We start from the raw sequence: 21,293 nt of genomic DNA on the forward strand, positions 1-21,293 counted from the left end.
ATATATATATATATATATATATATATATATATATATATATATATATATATATATATATATATATATGTGTATATATATATATATATATATATATATATGTATATATATATATATATATATATATATATATATATATATATATATATATATATATATATATATATATATATGTATATATATATATATATGTGTATATATATATATATATATAGAATATAATATAATAGAATAGAATAGAAAGTACTTTATTGATCCCTGGGAGAAATTCAGAAATTCATATATATATATATATATGAATAATTTATTAAATTTAAAACAATTAAAATACAAAAAATAATCAGTTGTGTCCAGCCACTCAGACAAGTCATATTGTTGATGTAGATGATCTATATCTGCTTTACACATTTACTTTACAAAAGAGAAGTGTTGGATACTTCTCTTGTTGCCTTATTTGTATTTGACTTTATTAAATGTTTGGGTAGAATTTTATTCAACAAAACCAGTTTTCTTTTAAGTAATATAGAAATTTATCAGAGCTGTTTATCCAGTTTATGGAAGAATGTAGGTAATCATAGAACTGGCACCCAATGTTATTAAAAAAGTATCGATTTTGAACCGAGAATCATTTTGAATCGAATCGTTACCCCCAAGAATCGAATCGTGTGGTGCCCAAAGACTCCCAGCCTTAGTAGTTACATTACTAATGCATAATAAGTTAGTTTCACTTCTAACTGACACCCTACCCTGTCTTCTTTGCAGTGAATGTAAGTCACCCTCAGGACATTTGGGATAAAAATATCAAAGTACTTTTTGTTGTTGCTTTTCCCTGTCAGGGGTCGCCACGAAGCGTCAATCGCATGAACGGTTTGTCCTCGGCCTGTCACCGGAGGGACGAGGAGGGGGGGCGTCACGCAAGAAGCTCATTTGGAGCAGAAACCCGAGCCCATCAAGTCTATCGCTACGGCAACACTGCGCTCCCACTTGTAGCCAAGCCAAACGTACTCACGTCACTCAGGCACCTTCTCTTCAGCAGGGGCTTGCAGGGGGCGCCGTGGAGCCGCCTGTGCGAGGAGAACCTGCGCTCCGTCATGTTTGCTGCCCAGACGCTCGGCGGCAAAGGAAACAAAGAGAGTTGAGTTGTCGTTGTGCGAGGAGCTATTTGATGTTGAAATGTGAGGATAAAATTCCACTTCCTTCCTCTTTTTTACGCGCCACACGCCAGTCCGGCACATGCGCGCATTTGCTGTGCAGGAAGTAGAAGGTAGGGAGGAACAACATGTTTCAGATGCCACACACACACACACACACACACACACACACACACACACACACACACACACACACACACACACACACACACACACACACACACACACACACACACACACACACACACACACACACACACACACACACACACACACACACAGCGCTATTGTGTACGCTTCTCTTTTTGTTCAACCAACACGGGAACACTCGTCTTCCTCTCTGTGCACAAAGAGCGCTCTTAAATGCGCCCGATTATGCCAACGTGTCCTTTTAGAGATGTTCTGACAGTAACACGTGTCACTAGAAGCACAAAATATCCTCCTGTTGAAAGACGAGGCGCTCCAAAGCTCGTTTTTCTCGACGTCGTAAAGGAAAAAGCTCCTATAGTATCCCACAATGCATTGCCCGAAGCCATTTTGAAAGGCTGGCGTCATCGTTCACGACAGCGTTGTCACTACACACTTCCGTCAAATAGTTGTACGGCAAGTTACGATCCTCATCCTAGTTACCATGATTTTCACTTTTGTAATCTTTATTCGAATGACAATGTCGGATAAACGATGACATACAAAACTACAATTTGCTATTCGGGTAGGAACTGCGTGTGAATTCGCTACGTGTGCAAACTGCTGATACGCTTTAGAAGAACTGAAATGCTCGAATGTCCGGAGTGAGTGGAGTGTGTGGATGTTGGAACGGTTCAAATCGGTCGAAAAATGTGTGATATGGACAGATTTGTATATTGCCCGTTCAGGGAATTTTCGGAACCGGGAAACATGCTGGCTTGAATGTAAACTGAAATGCTCGAATGTCCAGGGTGAGTGGAGTGTGTGGATGGTGGAACAGTTCGAATCAGTCGAGAAATGTGGCATATGGAAAGGTTTGTATATTGCCCATTCATTGTCAATGGGGGGGGAATTCCTGGTAATTCCGGGTAATCAGGGAATTTTTGGAACATGCTGGCTTGAATGTATATGCAGTCGATTGTATATTGCCCATTCATTGTCAAAGGGGAGCAAATTACCGGAAAATCCTGGAAAACCGAGATTCTGGGGAAAGGGAAAACATGTTTTGCGTTTGACGTCTGTGAAGAACAGTGTGGGTGGATGGTTGAAAGATCAGAATCAAGTAAAAAAAATGGCGAAATATTTTGAGAATATTGGGCATTGTAGAACTATGAATATGTCAATTTCTTTGAATTGGAATTTCCTGGAAAATTGGGAATATCGGGAAAAATGGGAATTTTAAAAAAATTGTCCGAGATGATAGAAATACGTAGGTTGTTGTTGGAATTTTTGGAATCGGTTGAAAAATGTTGACGTAGTACGAGTTTGAATTTAAATGGGTATGTCAAAATTCCTGGAATTTCGGGAAAACCGGGAATTTGTACAAAAAGAAAAATGGCGGTTTCGTTGTCCCAATTAAGACGAATGCTTTGAAGGTAAAATGGTCAAAAACAGTTGAAAAATTTGCACTGTGAAAACTTTCCAGGAAGAGGTGAAAAAAGGGCTTTGGAAAAGCGGGAATTCTTGGAAAAAATTTTGAACTTGGAAAATGGTAGTTTGATTGTCCAAGGTGAGTGGAGTGTGTGGATGGTGGAACAATTCGAATCGGTTGAGAAATGTGGGATATGGAAAGGTTCGTATATTGCCCATTCATTGTCAAAGGGGAGAAATTACTGGAAATTCCTGGAAAACCGGGATTTTTGGGAAAGGGAAAACATGTTTTGTGTTCGACATATGTGAAGACCAGTGTGGGTGGATGGTTCAAATGTCGGAATCGGATAAAAACAATGGCGAAACATTTTGAGAATTTTGTCCATTCATTTGAATGAATTTCCTAGAAAATTGTGAATATCGGGAAACATGTGAATTTTTCAAAATATAGGTAATACAACAATTGTGCTAGATGATATGAATGGGTTGGTGTAGGAAATTTTGGAATCGGTTGAAAAATGTTGACGCAGTACCAATTTTAATTTAAATGGGCATATCAAATTTCCTGGAATTTCAGGAAAACCGGGAATTTGTATGAAAACAAAATTGGTTGTATTGTTGTCCCAATTAAAAATAATGTTTTGAAGGTGAAATGGTCAAAAACAGTTGAAAAATGTGGACTGTGAAAACTTTCCAGGAAGAGGTGAAAAAAGGGCTTTGGAAAGCCGATAATTCCTGGAATTTTTTTGAATTTCGAAAATGGTAGTTTGATTGTCCAAGGTGAGTGGAGTGTGTGGATGGTGGAACAGTTTGAATCAGTCGAGAAATGTGGCATATGGAAAGGTTTGTATATTGCCCATTCATTGTCAAGGGGGTGGGGGAAATTCCTGGTAATTCTGGGTAATCAGGGAATTTTCGGAACCGGGAAACATGCTGGCTTGAATGTATATGCAGTCGCTTGTATATTGCCCATTCATTGTAAAAGGGGAGAAAATTACCGGAAATTCCTGGAAAACCGGGATTTTTGGGAAAAGGAAAACATGTTTTGCGTTCGACATATGTGAAGACCAGTGTGGGTGGATGGTTGAAAGGTCGGAATCGGGTAAAAAAATGGCGAAAAATTTTGAGAATTTTGGGCATTGTAGAGCTATGAATATGTCCATTCATTTGAATGGGAATTTCCTAGAAAATTGGGAATATCGGGAAACATGGGAATTTTTCAAAAATATAGTTAATACAACAATTGTCCGAGATGATATTAAAGGGTTGGTGTAGGAATTTTTGGAATTGGTTGAAAAATGTTGACGTAGTACCAATTTTAATTTAAATGGGCATATCAAATTTCCTGGAATTTCAGGAAAACCGGGAATTTGTATGAAAACAAAATTGGTTGTATTGTTGTCCCAATTAAAAAGAATGTTTTGAAGGTTAAATGGTCAAAAACAGTTGAAAAATGTGGACTGTGAAAACTTTCCAGGAAGAGGTGAAAAAAGGGCTTTGGAAAACCGATAATTCCAGGAATTTTTTTGAACTTGGAAAATGGTAGTTTGATCGTCCAAGGTGAGTGGAGTGTGTGTATGGTGGAGCAGTTCGAATCAGTCGAGAAAAGTGGCATATGGAAAGGTTTGTATATTGAATGATATGAATAGGTTGGTGTTGGAATTGTTGGAATCGGCTGAAAAATGTTGACAAGTACCAATTTGAATCTAAACGTGTAAGTCAAAATTCCTGGAATTTCAGAAAAAACGGAAATTTGTACGAAAAGAAAAATGCTAGTTTTGTTGTTCCAAATAAGAATAATGTTTTGAAGGTGGAATGGTCAAAAACGGTTGAAAAATGTGGACTGTGAAAACCTTCCAGGGAGAGGGAAAAAAGGGCTTTGGAAAAGCGGGAATTCTTGGAATTTTTCTGAACTTGGAAAATGGTAGTTTGATTGTCCAAGGTGAGTGGAGTGTGTGGATGGTGGAACAGTTCGAATCGGTTGAGAAATGTGGGATATAGAGAGGTTTGTATATTGCCCATTCATTGTCAAAGGGGAGAAATTACTGGAAATTCCTGGAAAACCAGGATTTTGGGGAAAGGGAAAACATGTTTTGTGTTCGACATATGTGAATAACAGTGTGGTTGGATGGTTGAAAGATCGGAATCGGGTAAAAAAATGGCAAAACATTTTGAGAATTTTCAGCTCTGTAGAACTATGAATATTAATTTGAATGGGAATTTCCTAGAAATTTGGGAATATCGGGAAACATGGGCATTTTTCAAAATATAGGTAATACAACAATTGTCCTAGATGATATGAATGGGTTGGTGTAGGAATTTTTGGAATCGGTTGAAAAATGTTGACATAGTACCAATTTTAATTTAAATGGGCATGTCAAAATTCCTGGAATTTCAGGAAAACCGGGAATTTGTACGGAAACAAAATTGGTCGTTTTGTTATCCCAATTAAAAAGAATGTTTTGAAGGTGAAATGGTCAAAAACAGTTGAAAAATGTGGACTGTGAAAACTTTCCAGGAAGAGGTGAAAAAAGGGCTTTAGAAAACCGATAATTCCAGGAATTTTTTTGAACATGGAAAATGGTGGTTTGATCGTCCAAGGTGAGTGGAGTGTGTGTATGGTGGAGCAGTTCGAATCAGTCGAGAAAAGTGGCATATGGAAAGGTTTGTATATTGAATGATATGAATAGGTTGGTGTTGGAATTGTTGGAATCGGCTGAAAAATGTTGACAAGTACCAATTTGAATCTAAACGTGTAAGTCAAAATTCCTGGAATTTCAGAAAAACGGAAATTTGTACGAAAAGAAAAATGCTAGTTTTGTTGTTCCAAATAAGAATAATGTTTTGAAGGTGGAATGGTCAAAAACGGTTGAAAAATGTGGACTGTGAAAACTTTCCAGGGAGAGGGAAAAAAGGGCTTTGGAAAAGCGGGAATTCTTGGAATTTTTCTGAACTTGGAAAATGGTAGTTTGATTGTCCAAGGTGAGTGGAGTGTGTGGATGGTGGAACAGTTCGAATCGGTTGAGAAATGTGGGATATAGAGAGGTTTGTATATTGCCCATTCATTGTCAAAGGGGAGAAATTACTGGAAATTCCTGGAAAACCAGGATTTTGGGGAAAGGGAAAACATGTTTTGTGTTCGAAATATGTGAATAACAGTGTGGTTGGATGGTTGAAAGATCGGAATCGGGGTAAAAAAATGGCAAAACATTTTGAGAATTTTCAGCTCTGTAGAACTATGAATATTAATTTGAATGGGAATTTCCTAGAAATTTGGGAATATCGGGAAACATGGGCATTTTTCAAAATATAGGTAATACAACAATTGTCCTAGATGATATGAATGGGTTGGTGTAGGAATTTTTGGAATCGGTTGAAAAATGTTGACATAGTACCAATTTTAATTTAAATGGGCATGTCAAAATTCCTGGAATTTCAGAAAACCGGGAATTTTGTACGGAAACAAAATTGGTCGTTTTGTTATCCCAATTAAAAAGAATGTTTTGAAGGTGAAATGGTCAAAAACAGTTGAAAAAATGTGGACTGTGAAACTTTCCAGGAAGAGGTGAAAAAAGGGCTTTAGAAAACCGATAATTCCAGGAAATTCTTTGAACTTGGGAAATGGTCGTTTGATTGTCCAAGGTGAGGTGGAGTGTGTGGATGGTGGAGCAGTTCGAATCAGTCGAGAAAAGTGGCATATGGAAAGGTTTGTATATTGCCCAGTCCCGGGTAATCAGGGAATTTTTGGAACCGGGGAAACATGCTGGCTTGAATTTATATGCAGTCGATTGTATATTGCCCACTCATTGTCAATGGGGGGACAATTCCTGGTAATTCCGGGTTATCGGGGAATTTTCAGAACCGGGAAACATGCTGGCTTGAATTTATATGCAGTCGATTGTATATTGCCCATTCATTGCCAAAGGGGAGAAAATTACCGGAAATTCCTGGAAAACCGGGATTTTTGGGAAAGGGAAAACATGTTTTGCATTCGACATATGTGAAGACCAGTGTGGGTGGATGGTTGAAAAGTCGGAATCGAGTAAAAATGGCAAAACATTTTGAGAATTTTGGGCATTGTAGAACTATGAATATGTCCATTCATTTGAATGGGAATTTCCTAGAAAATTGGGAATATCGGGAAAAATGGGAATTTTTCAAAATATAGGTAGTACAGCAATTGTCCTAGAACAGGGGTCGGCAACCCGCGGCTCCAGAGCCGCATGCGGCTCTTTGACCAATCTGATGAGGCTCAGCACTCTGATGTGGCCCAGCTGCATACCTGCCGACCCTCCCGATTTTCCCAGGAGACTTACGAATCTCAGTGCCTCTCCTAGAAATCTCCGGGGCAAATATACTACAATTTTCACCCAAACAACTAAATTAAGGGCATGCTCTAATGGTAGCACTGCATTTATTGTCCTCTATTACCAGCACTGCATTTATAGTCCTCATTAGCCGTCACAATAAGCATGCCAGCTCGGCCACATGTTGTACGACGAATTTACTTGCACACATAGAAAACAGCAAGTCATACTTGTTCAACAGCGACACAGCATACACTGACGGTGACCATGTAAAACAACTTTAACACTGTTACGTTACAATTATGCGCCACACTGTGAACCCACACCAAAAAAAGAATGACAAACACATTTCTGGAGAACCTCCGCACCGTAACACAACATAAACACAACACAACAAATACCCAGAATCCCATGCAGCCCTAGCTACCACCAAACCCCCCCACACATCAACCCCTCCTCCCTCCGTGCATCGGTTGAGGTGGGCGGGTTTGGCGGTAGCGGGGGTGTATAATGTAGACCGGAAGAGTTAGGGCTGCATAGGATTCTGGGTATTTGTTGTGTTGTGTTTATGTTGTGTTACGGTGTGGATGTTCTCCAGAAATGTGTTTGTCATTCTTTTTTGGTGTGGGTTCACAGTGTGGCGCATATTTGTAACGTAACAGTGTTAAAGTTGTTTTATACGGTCACCGTCAGTGTAAGCTGTGTGGCTGTTGACCAAGTATGCCTTGCTGTCTCTTACGTTTGCAAGCCAAAGCTGCATTCTACATGTGGCCGGGCGGGTGCACTGTTTGAGCAGACTGTAGAGGGCGCTAAAAGCAGTGCCATCACGCCCTGGAATTCGGGGGTCTCCTGGAAAAATTGTGGGGGTTGGCAAGTATGACGCTTACATGCGCCATTCATATAAAACTTGCGGGCCGCACTATCATTAAAATTTCATATTAAGGTGTGGGCCGGGCCCGTGTCTGAGACCCCTGGTTAAAACATAGCAAAAAAAGCTTTGTATGCAGTGTTATTTCATTTTAAATTTTCAAGAGAGTTTTGTGGCTCCCATTGTTTTCTTTAATTTGTGAAACTTGTCAAAATGGCTCTTTGAGTGGTAAAGGTTGCCAAACCCTGTCCTAGAAGATATGAAAGGGTTGGTGTAGGAATTTTTGGAATCGGTTGAAAAATGTTGACGTAGTACCAATTTTAATTTAAATAGGCATGTCAAAATTCCTGGAATTTCAGGAAAACCGGGAATTTGTACGAAAACAAAATTGGTCGTTTTGTTAACCCAATTAAAAAGAATGTTATGAAGGTGAAATGGTCAAAAACAGTTGAAAAATGTGGACTGTGAAAACTTTCCAGGAAGAGGTGAAATAAGGGCTTTGGAAAACTGATAATTCCTGGGATTTTTTTGAACTTGGAAAATGGTAGTTTGATTGTCCAAGGTGAGTGGAGTGTGTGGATGGTGGAACAGTTCGAATCAGTCGAGAAATCCCCATTCATTGTCAATGGGGGGGAAATTCCTGGTAATTCCGGGTAATCAGGGAATCAGGGGATTTTTGGAACCGGGAAACATGCTGGCTTGAATGTATAGGAAGTCGATTGTATATTGCCCATTCATTGTCAAAGGGGAGAAAATTACCGGAAATTCCTGGAAAACCGGGATTTTTGGGAAAGGGAAAACATGTTTTGCGTTCAACATATGTGAAGAGCAATGTGGGTGGATAGTAGTGTCAAATCGTGGTCCTTGGGGTGTTGTGTTTTCCCGGAATGCAAAGGAAAGTTGGCGCGGGCAAGGCATGAATGTAAGTACATATTTTATTTTAAACACTAACAGACTACAAAAAAGGAAGCAAACAAAAGGCGCGCACAATGGCGGAGAACAAACTTGACTAATGAAACAAAACTTGCACAAAAGCAGAAACTATGAACAATAAACAAAAACTTACTTGGCATGGAACAGCATGAAAACTATGGCATGGAACTATGGCTTCGAATGAAAGGTAGCAGAGGTAGAAAGGATATCAGAAGTAGCATGGTATGATAGGATAATGTCACCAGGACGATCAGCTGAAACAGGCTTAAATAGCAGTGACATGATCAGTGACAGGTGTGCGAGTGCAAAGCGTGAGACAGGTGCGTGACATGACAGTTGAAAACTAATGGGTTGCTATGGTGACAGAACAAACAAGAGTGCACAAAGAGTCCAAAAACAAAACCGAACATAACTAAAACCAAACATGATCACACAGACATGACAGGTAGAAAGGTCGGAATCGGGTAATAAAATGGCGAAACATTTTGAGCATTTTGGTGACTGTAGAACTATGAATATGTCCATTCATTTGAATGGGAATTTCCTAGAAAATTGGGAATATCGGGAAACATGGGAATTTTTCTAAATATAGGTAATACAACAATTGTCCTAGATGATATTGTCAGGTGGGGGTCACAGCTTGCTGCGGGGTTGTTCTTCCAACGCAAAAACGGCTACGAACGACAGCGTGAAGGTAGGCTTGGATTTATTTAACATAAATAACTCACTACCATAACCACAAAAATACAACAAAAAAGGCAAGCGTGCCTAAAACACAAATGAAGCTGCTAGTTAGCAGAAGCTGTGGCATGGACTATGAAACTTACTTGGTCAGAAAGAGACATGAACCGGTGTGACATAAAGACAATGCAGGCAGAACGAGTGATCAGAAAGAAAGACTTAAATAACACAGACATGATTAACAACAGGTGCGTGACTCAAAACGTGAAACAGGTGCGTGACATGACAGGTGAAAACTAATGGGTGACCATGGAAACCAAACAAAACAAGGAAGTGAAACCAGGAAGTAAAAAAAGAGTCCAAAAACCAAGCAAAACATGGCCAAACAAAAACATGATTAACACAGACATGACAGAGCCCCCCCCCCCCCCTCCCTTACGGACAGATCCCAGATGTCCCAACACAAAAAAATGAACAAGAGTCATGGGAGGGCGGGAGGGGGACATGGCGGTGGGTCGCCAGACCACGTGCCCCCGAATCCACCGGGGCAGGATCAGGTGGCGGCGACGCGCAGACCGCCGCTGTACCTGACGAGGTGGGCGACCCGGCAAGGGCCACATCCATGGCCGACGAGGAGGTCGGCGTACCTGGCGTGGCGGACGCCCATGGAATGGCCATATCCTTGGCCGACGAAGAGGTGGGGGCGTTGTCGTCTTGGCAGGCGGCGAAGCTTGGCGTGATGGGTCGTGGCGTGGCGAAGCTTGGCGTGGCTCTTGGTCTTGGCGAGGGTCTTGGTCTTGGCGTGGGTCTTGGCGAGGGTCTTGGTCTTGGCGAGGGTCTTGGTCTTGGTCTTGGTGAGGGTCTTGGTCTTGGCGAGGGTCTTGGTCTTGGCGTGTAGCTGGTACCGGAGTTTGGCAGCGTGGAGCTGGTACGGGAGCTTTGCGTCGTGGAGCTGGTACCGGAGCTTGGCCGCATGGAGCTGGTACCGGAGCTTGGCCGCGTGGAGCTGGTACCGGAGGTTGCTGCCTGGCTGGGCGCAGCTGAGTCACCCCACTAGTACAGCTCCCGGCCCTAGCCCCCCCTCAAGGAGCGGATACCAGACGCGCTCCCCGCAGTCTGGAACCGGTTTTTGGGGTGGGTGGAGGGAGGTCAGGAGGGGGGTAGACTCCTTCCCTTTAAGCTGTTCAGAAAATCTATTCACGACCCCCACTTTAGACTGGGTCTGAAAAAATCTAAATTTTGAACAAATTTCTCAAAAGGATTATTTTTAGAAACAAAGTCCTTAGTGGGCGGCTGACAGAGGGCGTAAATAGAATCTAAAAAAAAGTCTTGGTCTCTGACGTCATCACCAGTGGGCGGGATGACGTCAGCAGCGAGGGAGGAAGACTGGGCTGGTTGGGGAATCTTGTGGTCCGGAGGAGGATCCTGGGGGAACGACGCGCCATGCTGGCGAAAAGAAGCCTTTCTGGCTGGCCTCCATCTTCGCCAGCGCGTCTCCATCACCTCCTCATGGCTCGCCTGCGGAAGAACGTCTGCTGCCTGCATTCTGTCAGGAGGGGGTCGCAGCTTGCTGCGGGGTTGTTCTTCCAACGCAAAAACGGCTCCGGACGACAGCGTGAAGGTAGGCTTGGATTTATTTAACATAAATAACTCACTACCATAACCACAAAAATACAACAAAAAAGGCAAGCGTGCCTAAAACACAAATGAAGCTGCTAGTTAGCAGAAGCTATGGCATGGACTATGAAACTTACTTGGTCAGAAAGAGACATGAAGTGACATAAAGACAATGCAGGCAGAACGAGTGATCAGAAAGAAAGACTTAAATAACACAGACATGATTAACAACAGGTGCGTGACTCAAAACGTGAAACAGGTGCGTGACATGACAGGTGAAAACTAATGGGTGACCATGGAAACCAAACAAAACAAGGAAGTGAAACCAGGAACTAAAAAAAGAGTCCAAAAACCAAGCAAAACATGGCCAAACAAAAACATGATTAACACAGACATGACAGATATGAGTGGGTTGGTGAAATGGTCAAAAACAGTTGAAAAATGTGGACTGTGAAAACTTTCCAGGAAGAGGTGAAAAAGGGCTTTGGAAAACCGATAATTCCTGGAATTTTTTTGAACTTGGAAAATGGTAGTTTGATTGTCCAAGGTAAGTGGAGTGTGTGGATGGTGGAACAGTTTGAACCGGTCGAGAAATGTGGCATATGGAAAGGTTTGTATATTGCCCATTCATTGTCAAAGGGGAGAAATGACTGGAAATTCCTGGAAAACCGGGATTTTTGGGAAAGGGAAAACATGTTTTGTGTTCGACATATGTGAAGACCAGTGTGGGTGGATGGTTGAAAGGTCGGAATCGGGTAAAAAAATGGCGAAACATTTTGAGAATTTTCGGCACTGTAGAACTATGAATATGTCCATTACTGGAAAAATGAAAATTTTTGAAAATATAGGTAATACAACAATTGTCCTAGATGATATGAATAGGTTTGTGTTGGAATTTTTGGAATCGGCTGAAAAATGTTGACATAGTACCAATTTGAATTTAAACGTGTATGTTAAAATTCCTGGAATTTCGGGAAAACCGGAAATTTGTACGAAATGGTAGTTTTGTTGTCCCAAATAAGAATAATGTTGTTCTGTTACAACTAAAAGTTGTAAACTATTGTTGTTGAAATGTGTTGTGCTTATTGCTTGTCATCTAATTAACATTATTACATGTGTATTTGTCGCCATCATGTGGTCAGGGCAGTTACTACATCTTTGAGAAGTGTGTATTTTGAATCAAACTTTATTGACATGAAGCAGAGAAATCTACAGTGCCAGCACATACTTTATGGTGGTTATTTTCGAAGAAATACTGCATATATCTTTTGTTTAAGGTTGCATCACCGTTTCCCCCCTTTTGAATGTCAATAAACCTGCTGACAACGCTCATCGGTCTCCAGAGTCGTGACGTAAGAAAGGTGTTAAACAGCCCTTGCATCAGACATGCACCCCTAACGGCACAGTGAAACGGCGACATCCAAGCAGACAGAGGTAACGCAGTCGTCGCACGCTAGAGTGAAGCTGACCACTACTACGCCACAACGCTACAACGCAAACGGCATACAGCAGTGATTCAGCAGTCATCATCTAGTCCACCCCACCATGTCCAGCAAGGCGTCATCCGTAAAGACCCGGTCCGAGGCTTCGACGAACTCCTCCACATGTTCTGCAGCAGCTAGGGCAAGAGCGAAAGCTGAGGCGGCCAAAGCCCGCCTCGGTTTTGCAGCAAAAGAAATGGCCTCAAATGTAGAAAAAGCTCAAATAGAAGCATCTATTGAATTTCTTCAACATGAAAAAGATGTTGCATCTGCTATTGCTGAAGCAGAGGCATTAGAAACAGCTGTAGGCACACAGGTAGAAGCACGCAGCAATCCTTGTTCTTTTGTCACATCTGAACGTACAAAGCAATATGTCCTCAGCCAAGCTGATTTTGTAAAAGAGGGAAAAGATGTTGTTACACAGCCATCACAATGTGAAAATGCTCTTCAGAGCAAGTCAAAGCTCACTAGCAATCAATTACTTCAGCCAACAAAACAAAGTGACTCTCAACAAATTCCCTTTGGCCTCCCTAATGATCTTAAAAACTTCCAAAACCCCTCAGTCATTTCCTCCTCTCCTCACATCCATAACAATTACGGTGCAAGTTGGTCAGATCAGGTATCAGCATCCAACTTCCATGATGTCCGGCCTTCATGCCAAGAGCCTAAAAACTCTAATGTGAGTGACTTCATTAGATACTTTGCTCGCCGGGAAATAGTAGCAACAGGACTACTGCAATTTAACGACCAGCCTCAAAATTTCAGAGCTTGGAAACGTTCCTTTAAAAATGCAATAAATGGATTAGAGTTAACAACAAGTGAGGAGATGGACTTGATGTTAAAGTGGTTTGCCAAAGAATCCTCTGAACACGTAGAACAAATTAGAGCCATACACATTAACCCAACACTGTAAAAAAAAAAACGGTAATCTACTGGCAGCTACGGCTGCCAAACGAAAACCATAAAATTAAAGTAAAACATTGTAAACCAAATAATGATCAAAAACATTATATTTACAGAAATTTTCATGAAACGTTTTGCGGAAAAATATCGTAATTTTTACTAAATTATTAAAATCAACCACCTTTAATAAAGTGACGATGCAAACAATTCTGCAGAAAAATACCTTTATTCTACAGAGTTTTTCCAAATTATTACGATCAAACACTTAGCAGTTCTACAGAAAAATACCATTATTTTACAGTTTTTTTCTGAATTGTTAAGATCAACCACCTTTAATAAAGTGACGATGCAAGCAGTTCTGCAGATCAATACCTTTATTCTCAGCATGGGAGTCAAATTTGGCTGTGTAATTTCACTTATCCGTTGAGGCGATACCAATTTAACAACACTTACCAACCCTCCCGGGAGTCTTCCATGCTTCAGCTTCCCTGCCGAAAAAAGGTCAGGTCTGCTTTTCAGCCAGTCCAAGGGGTGATGGCTAGGGATGTGCGCATCGATCCTGTGGTATCGATATGTCGATACTCACACGCTACTCATTTGGCATCACTTTTCTGAAAAAAGTATCGATATAAACCAAAAAACGGCGTGTGGAGGGTGCAAGCATCACTTTCAGATGTTTTTGATGACTTACTTAACTTACTATGTGCTGGGACACCCCTGTACCTGGCAGAGTATAGAGCTGGCCCAGTCATGTGACAGGAGACAGCGAATGAGCGTCGTCAACGTGCAACACACACACAGCCAGCCGACAGCGATGCAGCCAGGCATATCCAGTGTTGTCCAATTGTTGACTTAAAACAGGCATTGTTTTTTTTTTTTTTAGTAATGTTTACTGAATATTTTTGTTTAAATGATTATCCTAAATTCAAATAATTTCCACACAGGGGAATTTACTGTTAGTTGAAAATTGCTTGAGTATTTAAAACAAGATAAGAAAGAGATACAATTTGGAGATTCTTCATCTTTGCATTACAGTTTTATTTTTTTCCAAGAAAATCTTGAATACATGATTGAATGTGATTTTGGTTTTAATCTGTAACATGATTTCTTACATTTCGAAAACATTAGCCTATTTCATTAATTGCTAATTATATCACAAACTTTAAAAAATAACTGCAGCTTCTTGCAATTCGGATTTGACTGTTAATTGGAAAGCCCTAATATTTAATTATTATTATATATAATATATAGTTATTATTATATATAATATTTAATTTATTTTTCATATTTATGTTATTTATTTTAATTTTACTTTTATTATATATTGACCATAATAAATGTGGTATAAATGGTCTGTATTTGTCTTGTGATTTGTCTTAAATAATAACAATAGTAATAATATTTTTGACTGACAAAAAATTGCCAATAAGAAATTATTGGTATGGGTATCGGTATCGATGAAAATGCAAGAAAAAGTATCGGTATCGTATCGAATCCTAAAAGTGTGATATCGCCCATCCCTAGTGATGGCCCAGTTGTATTATACGTGTTGCTTCTGTACGCACACAAGTGAATGCAACGCATACCTAATCTTCAGCGATACAGGTTACACTGACGGTAGCCGAATAAAAAAACTTTAACACTGTTAGAAATATTAGAACCTTTATTCAACCAGATAAGAAAACCCATTGAGATCAAGATCTCTTTCACAAGGGTGACCTGGCCAAGAGGTCAACAGCACATGTCACAGAGCAGTTTCAAAATAAATACATTAAGACATACATTTTAAAATACATAAGAGAACTGTAAAACAACAGAGATTTACATCTTTAAAAACACAGGCACTGTGCAAACGTCTCTCGCTGTTTGTCCCTCAGGACAGAACGGAAGGCTCCAAATGGAAGTAGTTCTGTAAGTTTCAGTTTCGTCTGCAATTCATTCCATGCCATAGGGGCAGCAATGCCAAAAGCTCTTTTGCCAAATTCAGTCCGTACATGAGGAACAGTTAAAACATACAAATTGTTAGAACGTAATGCGTAAGAGCTGCTTTTTCTTTGTAACAGAGTACACAAGTATGGAGGTATTAAACCTAAAAGAGCCTTATAAATTAAAGTCAGCCAATGTGTGTATCTGCGTGCACTCAATGAAGATAAGTCTGACTTCATATACAGTTGACAATGGTGGGTGAGACTACGACAGCCAGTAACAAATCTTAGAGCTGAATGAAAAACAGTGTCCAAGGACTGGAGGCATTTAGATGAAGCACTAAAATAAAGCACACACTGTGAATCCACACCAAACAAGAATGACAAACACATTTCGTGAGAACATCCGCACAGTAACACAATATAAACACAACAGAACAAATACCCAGAATCCTTTGCAGCACGCTCCAAGGTGTGTGTGGGGTGAGGGGAGGGGGTGTATTTTGTAGCGTCCCGGAAGAGTTAGTGCTGCAAAGGATTCTGGGTATTTTTTCCGTTGTGTTTATGTTGTGTTACGGTGCGGATGTTCTCCCGAAATGTGTTTGTCATTCTTGTTTGGTGTGGATTCACAGTGTGGCGTATATTTCTAACAATGTTAAAGTTTTTTATACTGGCACCGTCAGTGTAACCTGTATCGGTGAAGATCAAGTATGCGTTGCATTCGCTCGTGTGTGCGTGCAGAAGCCGCACATAACCTGAGACTGGGTCTGAACGATGTTAAAATGGAGGAAAAGCGGACGTTAAAGGTTAATATGTTCAACCTTGGCCCGCGGCTTTGTTCACTTTTAAATTTCGGCCCACTCTGTATTTGAGTTTGACACCCCTGTGTTAGATTGTTAGTATGGACACAGACTTTTATATAACAAGCTACATATTTAATGAAAGATAATTACTGTTATTTTACATGAATTTGAAAGTAATTTAAGAAAACAGAAAATGCTATGTATAATTAATTTGGTATTTTTCTGTAAAAAAAATAGAAATATACATAGTTTGTCATTACTGGCATGTTACTTAAAATAACAGGTGGATTGTTTATTTACAGATAATGTCTTCAATTCTACAGTTTTATAAACTATTTAAAAAAAATAGAAAAATTACAGTAGAAATTTAGAGTAAATTAACCATAAAAATAGGCTTTTTTTTTTTACAGTGAACCAAAGGTCTCAATATGATGTGGGACAGGCTCGAGCAATGTTATGGCTCAGCTGAAGTGATTGAGGATACACTCTTCAAAACAATTGATATGTTCCCCAAAATCACATCCAAAGACTACACAAAACTAACAAAGTTTAGTGACCTGCTCATGGAAATGCAGAGTGCTAAAGCTGAAGGAGACCTTCCTGGTCTTGCGTTTTTGGATACCGCAAGAGGATTAAATCCAATTGTGCAGAAACTTCCCTTCAATTTGCAAGAAAGGTGGATCACAGTAGGAGCTAAATACAAACGCACACGTGTCCCCTTCCCACCATTCAATATTTTTGTAGACTTTGTAACGCAGGAAGCTAACTCAAGAAATGACCGCAGCTTTAACTTTACATCGTTCCCTGACGTACCCAAACTCGACAAACTGCCTTGGAGAGCATATAAACAAAAATAAATTTCAGTGCACAAAACTGATGTTGTCTCCCGTTACAATTTAGATAAACAAAGAACGGCAAACAAAGCTGTAGACAGCGACAACCTTTGCCCAATTCACATGAAACCTCATCCCCTCTCGAAGTGCAGGACATTTCGAATGAAAACACTCGATGATCGAAAAACATTCTTAAAAGAGAACCACATTTGCTTCAAATGCTGTTCTTCATCTACACACATTGCAAAAAACTGTATGGTCAAGATACAGTGCTCTGAGTGTCTTGATGAAAAACACTGCAACAACTCTTGTTGTTGAAATGTGTTGTGCTTATTGCTTGTCATTTAATTAACATTATTACATGTGTATTTGTACTTGATGGTGGTTAATTTCGAAGAAATACTGCATATATCTTTTGTTTAAGGTTGCATCGCCGTTTAACCCCTTTTGAATGTCAATAAACCTGCTGACAACGCTCATCGGTCTCGAGAGTCATGACGTAAGAAAGGTGTTAAACAACCCTTGCATCAGACATGCACCCCTAACGGCACAAATGTTTTGAAGGGGGAATGGTCAAAAACGGTTGAAAAATGTGGACTGTTAAAACTTTCAAGGGAGAAGGGAAAAAAGGGCTTTGGAAAACCGGGAATTCTTGGAATTTTTTTGAACTTGGACAATGGTAGTTTGATTGTCCAAGGTGAGTGGAGTGTGTGGATGGTGGAACAATTCGAATCGGTTAAGACAGGGGTGTCCAAAGTGCGGCCCGGGGGCCATTTGCGGCCCGCAGCTAATTGTTTACCGGCCCACCACACATTCTGGAAATACTATTGTAAAAATAAAAAAGAACATTAAAAAAAGTGGAATGAGGTGAAATCTAACGAGAAAAAGTTGTTGACACAAAAGCTGCCATGCAGGCTGTTTCTTTTTCTTTTGTCTTTCTTCATTTTTCTTTTTTTTGGCCATTGTTAAAAAAAAAAAATAATGACAAATAATCCATGTTATAATGAATTATTTTCAGGGCTCCAATTACTTCAAATATTTCACTTTTAAATGTTTTATGTGGTAAATATCGCATATATTATGTAGTAGCCATATAAAAACATCAAAGTTTTCTTTGACAAAAGCGCATAAAACAAACAAAATAATAGTTCCAGCATAAAATCGACAGATATATCTAAAATTGATCTCGTAACTTAAGTGTTGAAAGTAAAAGAATAACCTAATAAAAATGTATCACTTTATGAGTGGGGCAACTTTTGGATCCCAAATATATTTAGTGATTTTTTAATTTATCTTTTCACTGTGATTACTCAAAAATATGAAATAATTAAAATCAATGGTGACCTGCATTATTGATCTTTTAGGGCTCTAATTACTAAATACTGCATATTTCAGTTTTACTATAAAAAAACTAAGTTTTTTTTGACAGAAAAGCCATAAAACCTTTTTTTTAATTTGTATTACTTTATATCAACTTGAAGTTGATATAGAGATTTACTGTAAGCGTTAAATAATTTAAAAATAATAATAATCTGACTTATTTTTAACATTTTAATGACTGAGACCTGTTATGGTCCCCGGGACCCCTAAAGGTAAAATAAATAAAAAATGCATATATTTTGTTATGGTTTGAAAATGAAAAATATCAAAATGGCCCCCACATGCTTTAATTTTTCCGTGTGCGGCCCTCAGTGGAAAAAGTTTGGACACCACTGGGTTAAGAAATGTGGGATATGGAGAGGTTTGTATATTTCCCTTTCATTGTCAAAGGGGATAAATTACTGGAAATTCCTGGAAAACCGGGATTTTTGGGAAAGGGAAAACATGTTTTGTGTTCCACATATGTGAAGACCAGTGTGGGTGGATGGTTGAAAGGTCGGAATCGGGTAAAAAAAATGGCTAAACATTTTGAGAATTTGGCGCTATGTCCATTCAGTTGAACGGAAATTACTAGAAAATTGGGAATATCGGGAAAAATTCGAATTTTTGAAAATATAGGTAATACAACAATTGTCCTAGATCAGGGGTCGGCAACCCAAAATGTTGAAAGAGCCATATTGGACCAAAAATACAAAAACAAATCTGTCTGGAGCCGCAAAAAATTAAAAGCCATATTACATACAGATAGTGTGTCAAGAGATATACATTTAAAGGACTTAAAGGAAACTAAATGAGCTCAAATATAGCTACAAATGAGGCATAATGATGCAATATGTACATATAGCTAGCCTAAATAGCATGTTAGCATCGATTAGCTAGCATTAATGCAGTAACCAAATATGTCTGATTAGCACTCCACACAAGTCAATAACATCAACAAAACTCACCTTTGTGCCTTCACGCACCACGTTAACAGTTGGGTGGACAAAATGAGAGAGAAAAAGAAGTGGCATAAAACACGTCCTAGAAAGCCGGAGAAAGTTATACATGGAAACAAACTAAGGTGAGTTCAAGGACCGCCAAAATTAGTAGGACAAAACGGCGCTCGCCAAATACTCGAATCAGTGAAGCATGTTTAATATAAACAGTGTGTTATAACAATTAGTGTCATGTTTGTCCTCCTACAGAAACCATATTAAAACAAAAAATATATTTTTTCCCCTCATCTTTTTCCATTTTTCATACATTTTTGAAAAAGCTCCAGAGAGCCACTAGGGCGGCGCTAAAGAGCCGCATGCGGCTCCAGAGCCGCGGGTTGCCGACCCCTGTCCTAGATGATATGAATAGGTTGGTGATGGAATTTTTGGAGTTGGCTGATAAATGTTGACATAGTACCAATTTTAATTTAAACGTGTATGTCAAAATTCATAGAATTTTGGGAAAAACAGAAATTTGTGGACATTGAAAACTTTCCAGGGAGAGGGGAAAAAAGGGCTTAGGAAAAACCGGGAATTCTTGAGTTTATTTGAACTTGGAAAATGGTAGTTTGATTGTCCAATTGAGTGGAGTGTGTGGATGGTGGAACAATTCGAATCGGTCCAGAAATGTGGGATATGGAAAGGTTTGTATATTGCCCATTCATTGTCATAAGGGAGAAATTACTGGAATTTCGGGAAAACCAGAAATTTGTAATAAATGGTAGTTTTGTTGTCCCAAATAAGAATAATGTTTTGAAGGTGGAATGGTCAAAAACAGTTGAAAAACTTTCCAGGGAGAGGGGAAAAAAGGGCTTTGGAAAACCGGGAATTCTTGGAATTAGTTTTTTTAACTTGGAATATGGTAGTTTGATTGTCCAAGGTGAGTGGAGTGTGTGGATGGTGGATCAGTTCGAATCGGTCGAAAAATGTGGCATATGGAGGGTTTGTATATTGTCCATTCATTGTCAAAGGGGAGAAATTACTGGAAATTCCTGGAAAACCGGGATTTTTGGGAACAATTCCAATCGGTTGAGAAATGTGGGATATTTAGAGGTTTGTATATTGCCCATTCATTGTCAATGGGGGGACAATTCCTGGTAATTCCGGGTAATCAGGGAATTTTCAGAACCGGGAAACATGCTGGCTTGAATTTATATGCAGTCGATTGTATATTGCCAATTCATTGTCAAAGGGAAGAAAAATACCGGAAATTCCTGGAAAACCGGAATTTGCGAGAAAGGAAAAACATGTTCTGCGTACAAGATCGACAAGTCTGAGTGGAGTAGAGACCACGACATCTTGCCCGATGATAACGGACTCTCAGAAATGATCCGCCCCAAGTTCATCACATTGGATAATCACGGGTAACCAATATAATGACATCTCAGCAGAGATGGCAGGTCATGACAGCACCACAACAATGACCACCGTTAAAATACAGTAGCGTAGTAGGCCTAAGTGTTGATTAAAAACAAGGCAGAGGTTTTATTTTAACAAGTATATATTTTGACCACATTACACACAGTTTGAACAGTAACACTGTGTTTGAAACAATGTACTTTAATCAAGTGATTATTTGGCGTACCACTAGATGGATCCCACGAGCCACTAGTGGTGCATGTACCACGGTTTGGAAAAACCCTGCTTTACACCAGTGTTTCCCATAAACTGCCAAGATACCTGTGGCGGTGGGGGCGTGGCTATGGGCATGGTCACCATGTCATCATCGAGTAATTTGCATAATTTACTACAATGATATGATTTTCTCTAAAAAGGCTCAAAAAATGTATACTTACTAATTAATAATAACAGTTTTGTTTTAAACGTCCATCCATCCATCCATCCATCCATCCATTTTACAATATAATTACAACACTTTA

The 21,293-nt window shown here is 39.6% G+C and overlaps 1 protein-coding gene across 8 annotated transcripts in view; it reads right to left on the reverse strand.

The window, feature by feature from the left end:
• rap1gapb (RAP1 GTPase activating protein b) overlaps window positions 1–21,293 on the reverse strand; it is a 411,217-nt gene that overhangs the window by 118,951 nt on the left and 270,973 nt on the right. For 2 of the 8 annotated variants that reach the window (XM_062037577.1, XM_062037576.1), the window contains exon 1: window positions 1,007–1,300. The exons of the other annotated variants lie outside the window; for them this stretch is intronic. In XM_062037577.1, the coding sequence (XP_061893561.1) occupies window positions 1,007–1,090 (84 nt within the window). In that variant the 5' untranslated portion in view covers window positions 1,091–1,300. Of the gene's footprint in view, window positions 1–1,006; window positions 1,301–21,293 lie in introns of those variants that run through there. 8 annotated transcript variants of the gene reach the window in all.

Source organism: Entelurus aequoreus, linkage group LG26 (genome assembly GCF_033978785.1).
Source record: "Entelurus aequoreus isolate RoL-2023_Sb linkage group LG26, RoL_Eaeq_v1.1, whole genome shotgun sequence".
Lineage (NCBI taxonomy): Eukaryota > Metazoa > Chordata > Actinopteri > Syngnathiformes > Syngnathidae > Entelurus > Entelurus aequoreus.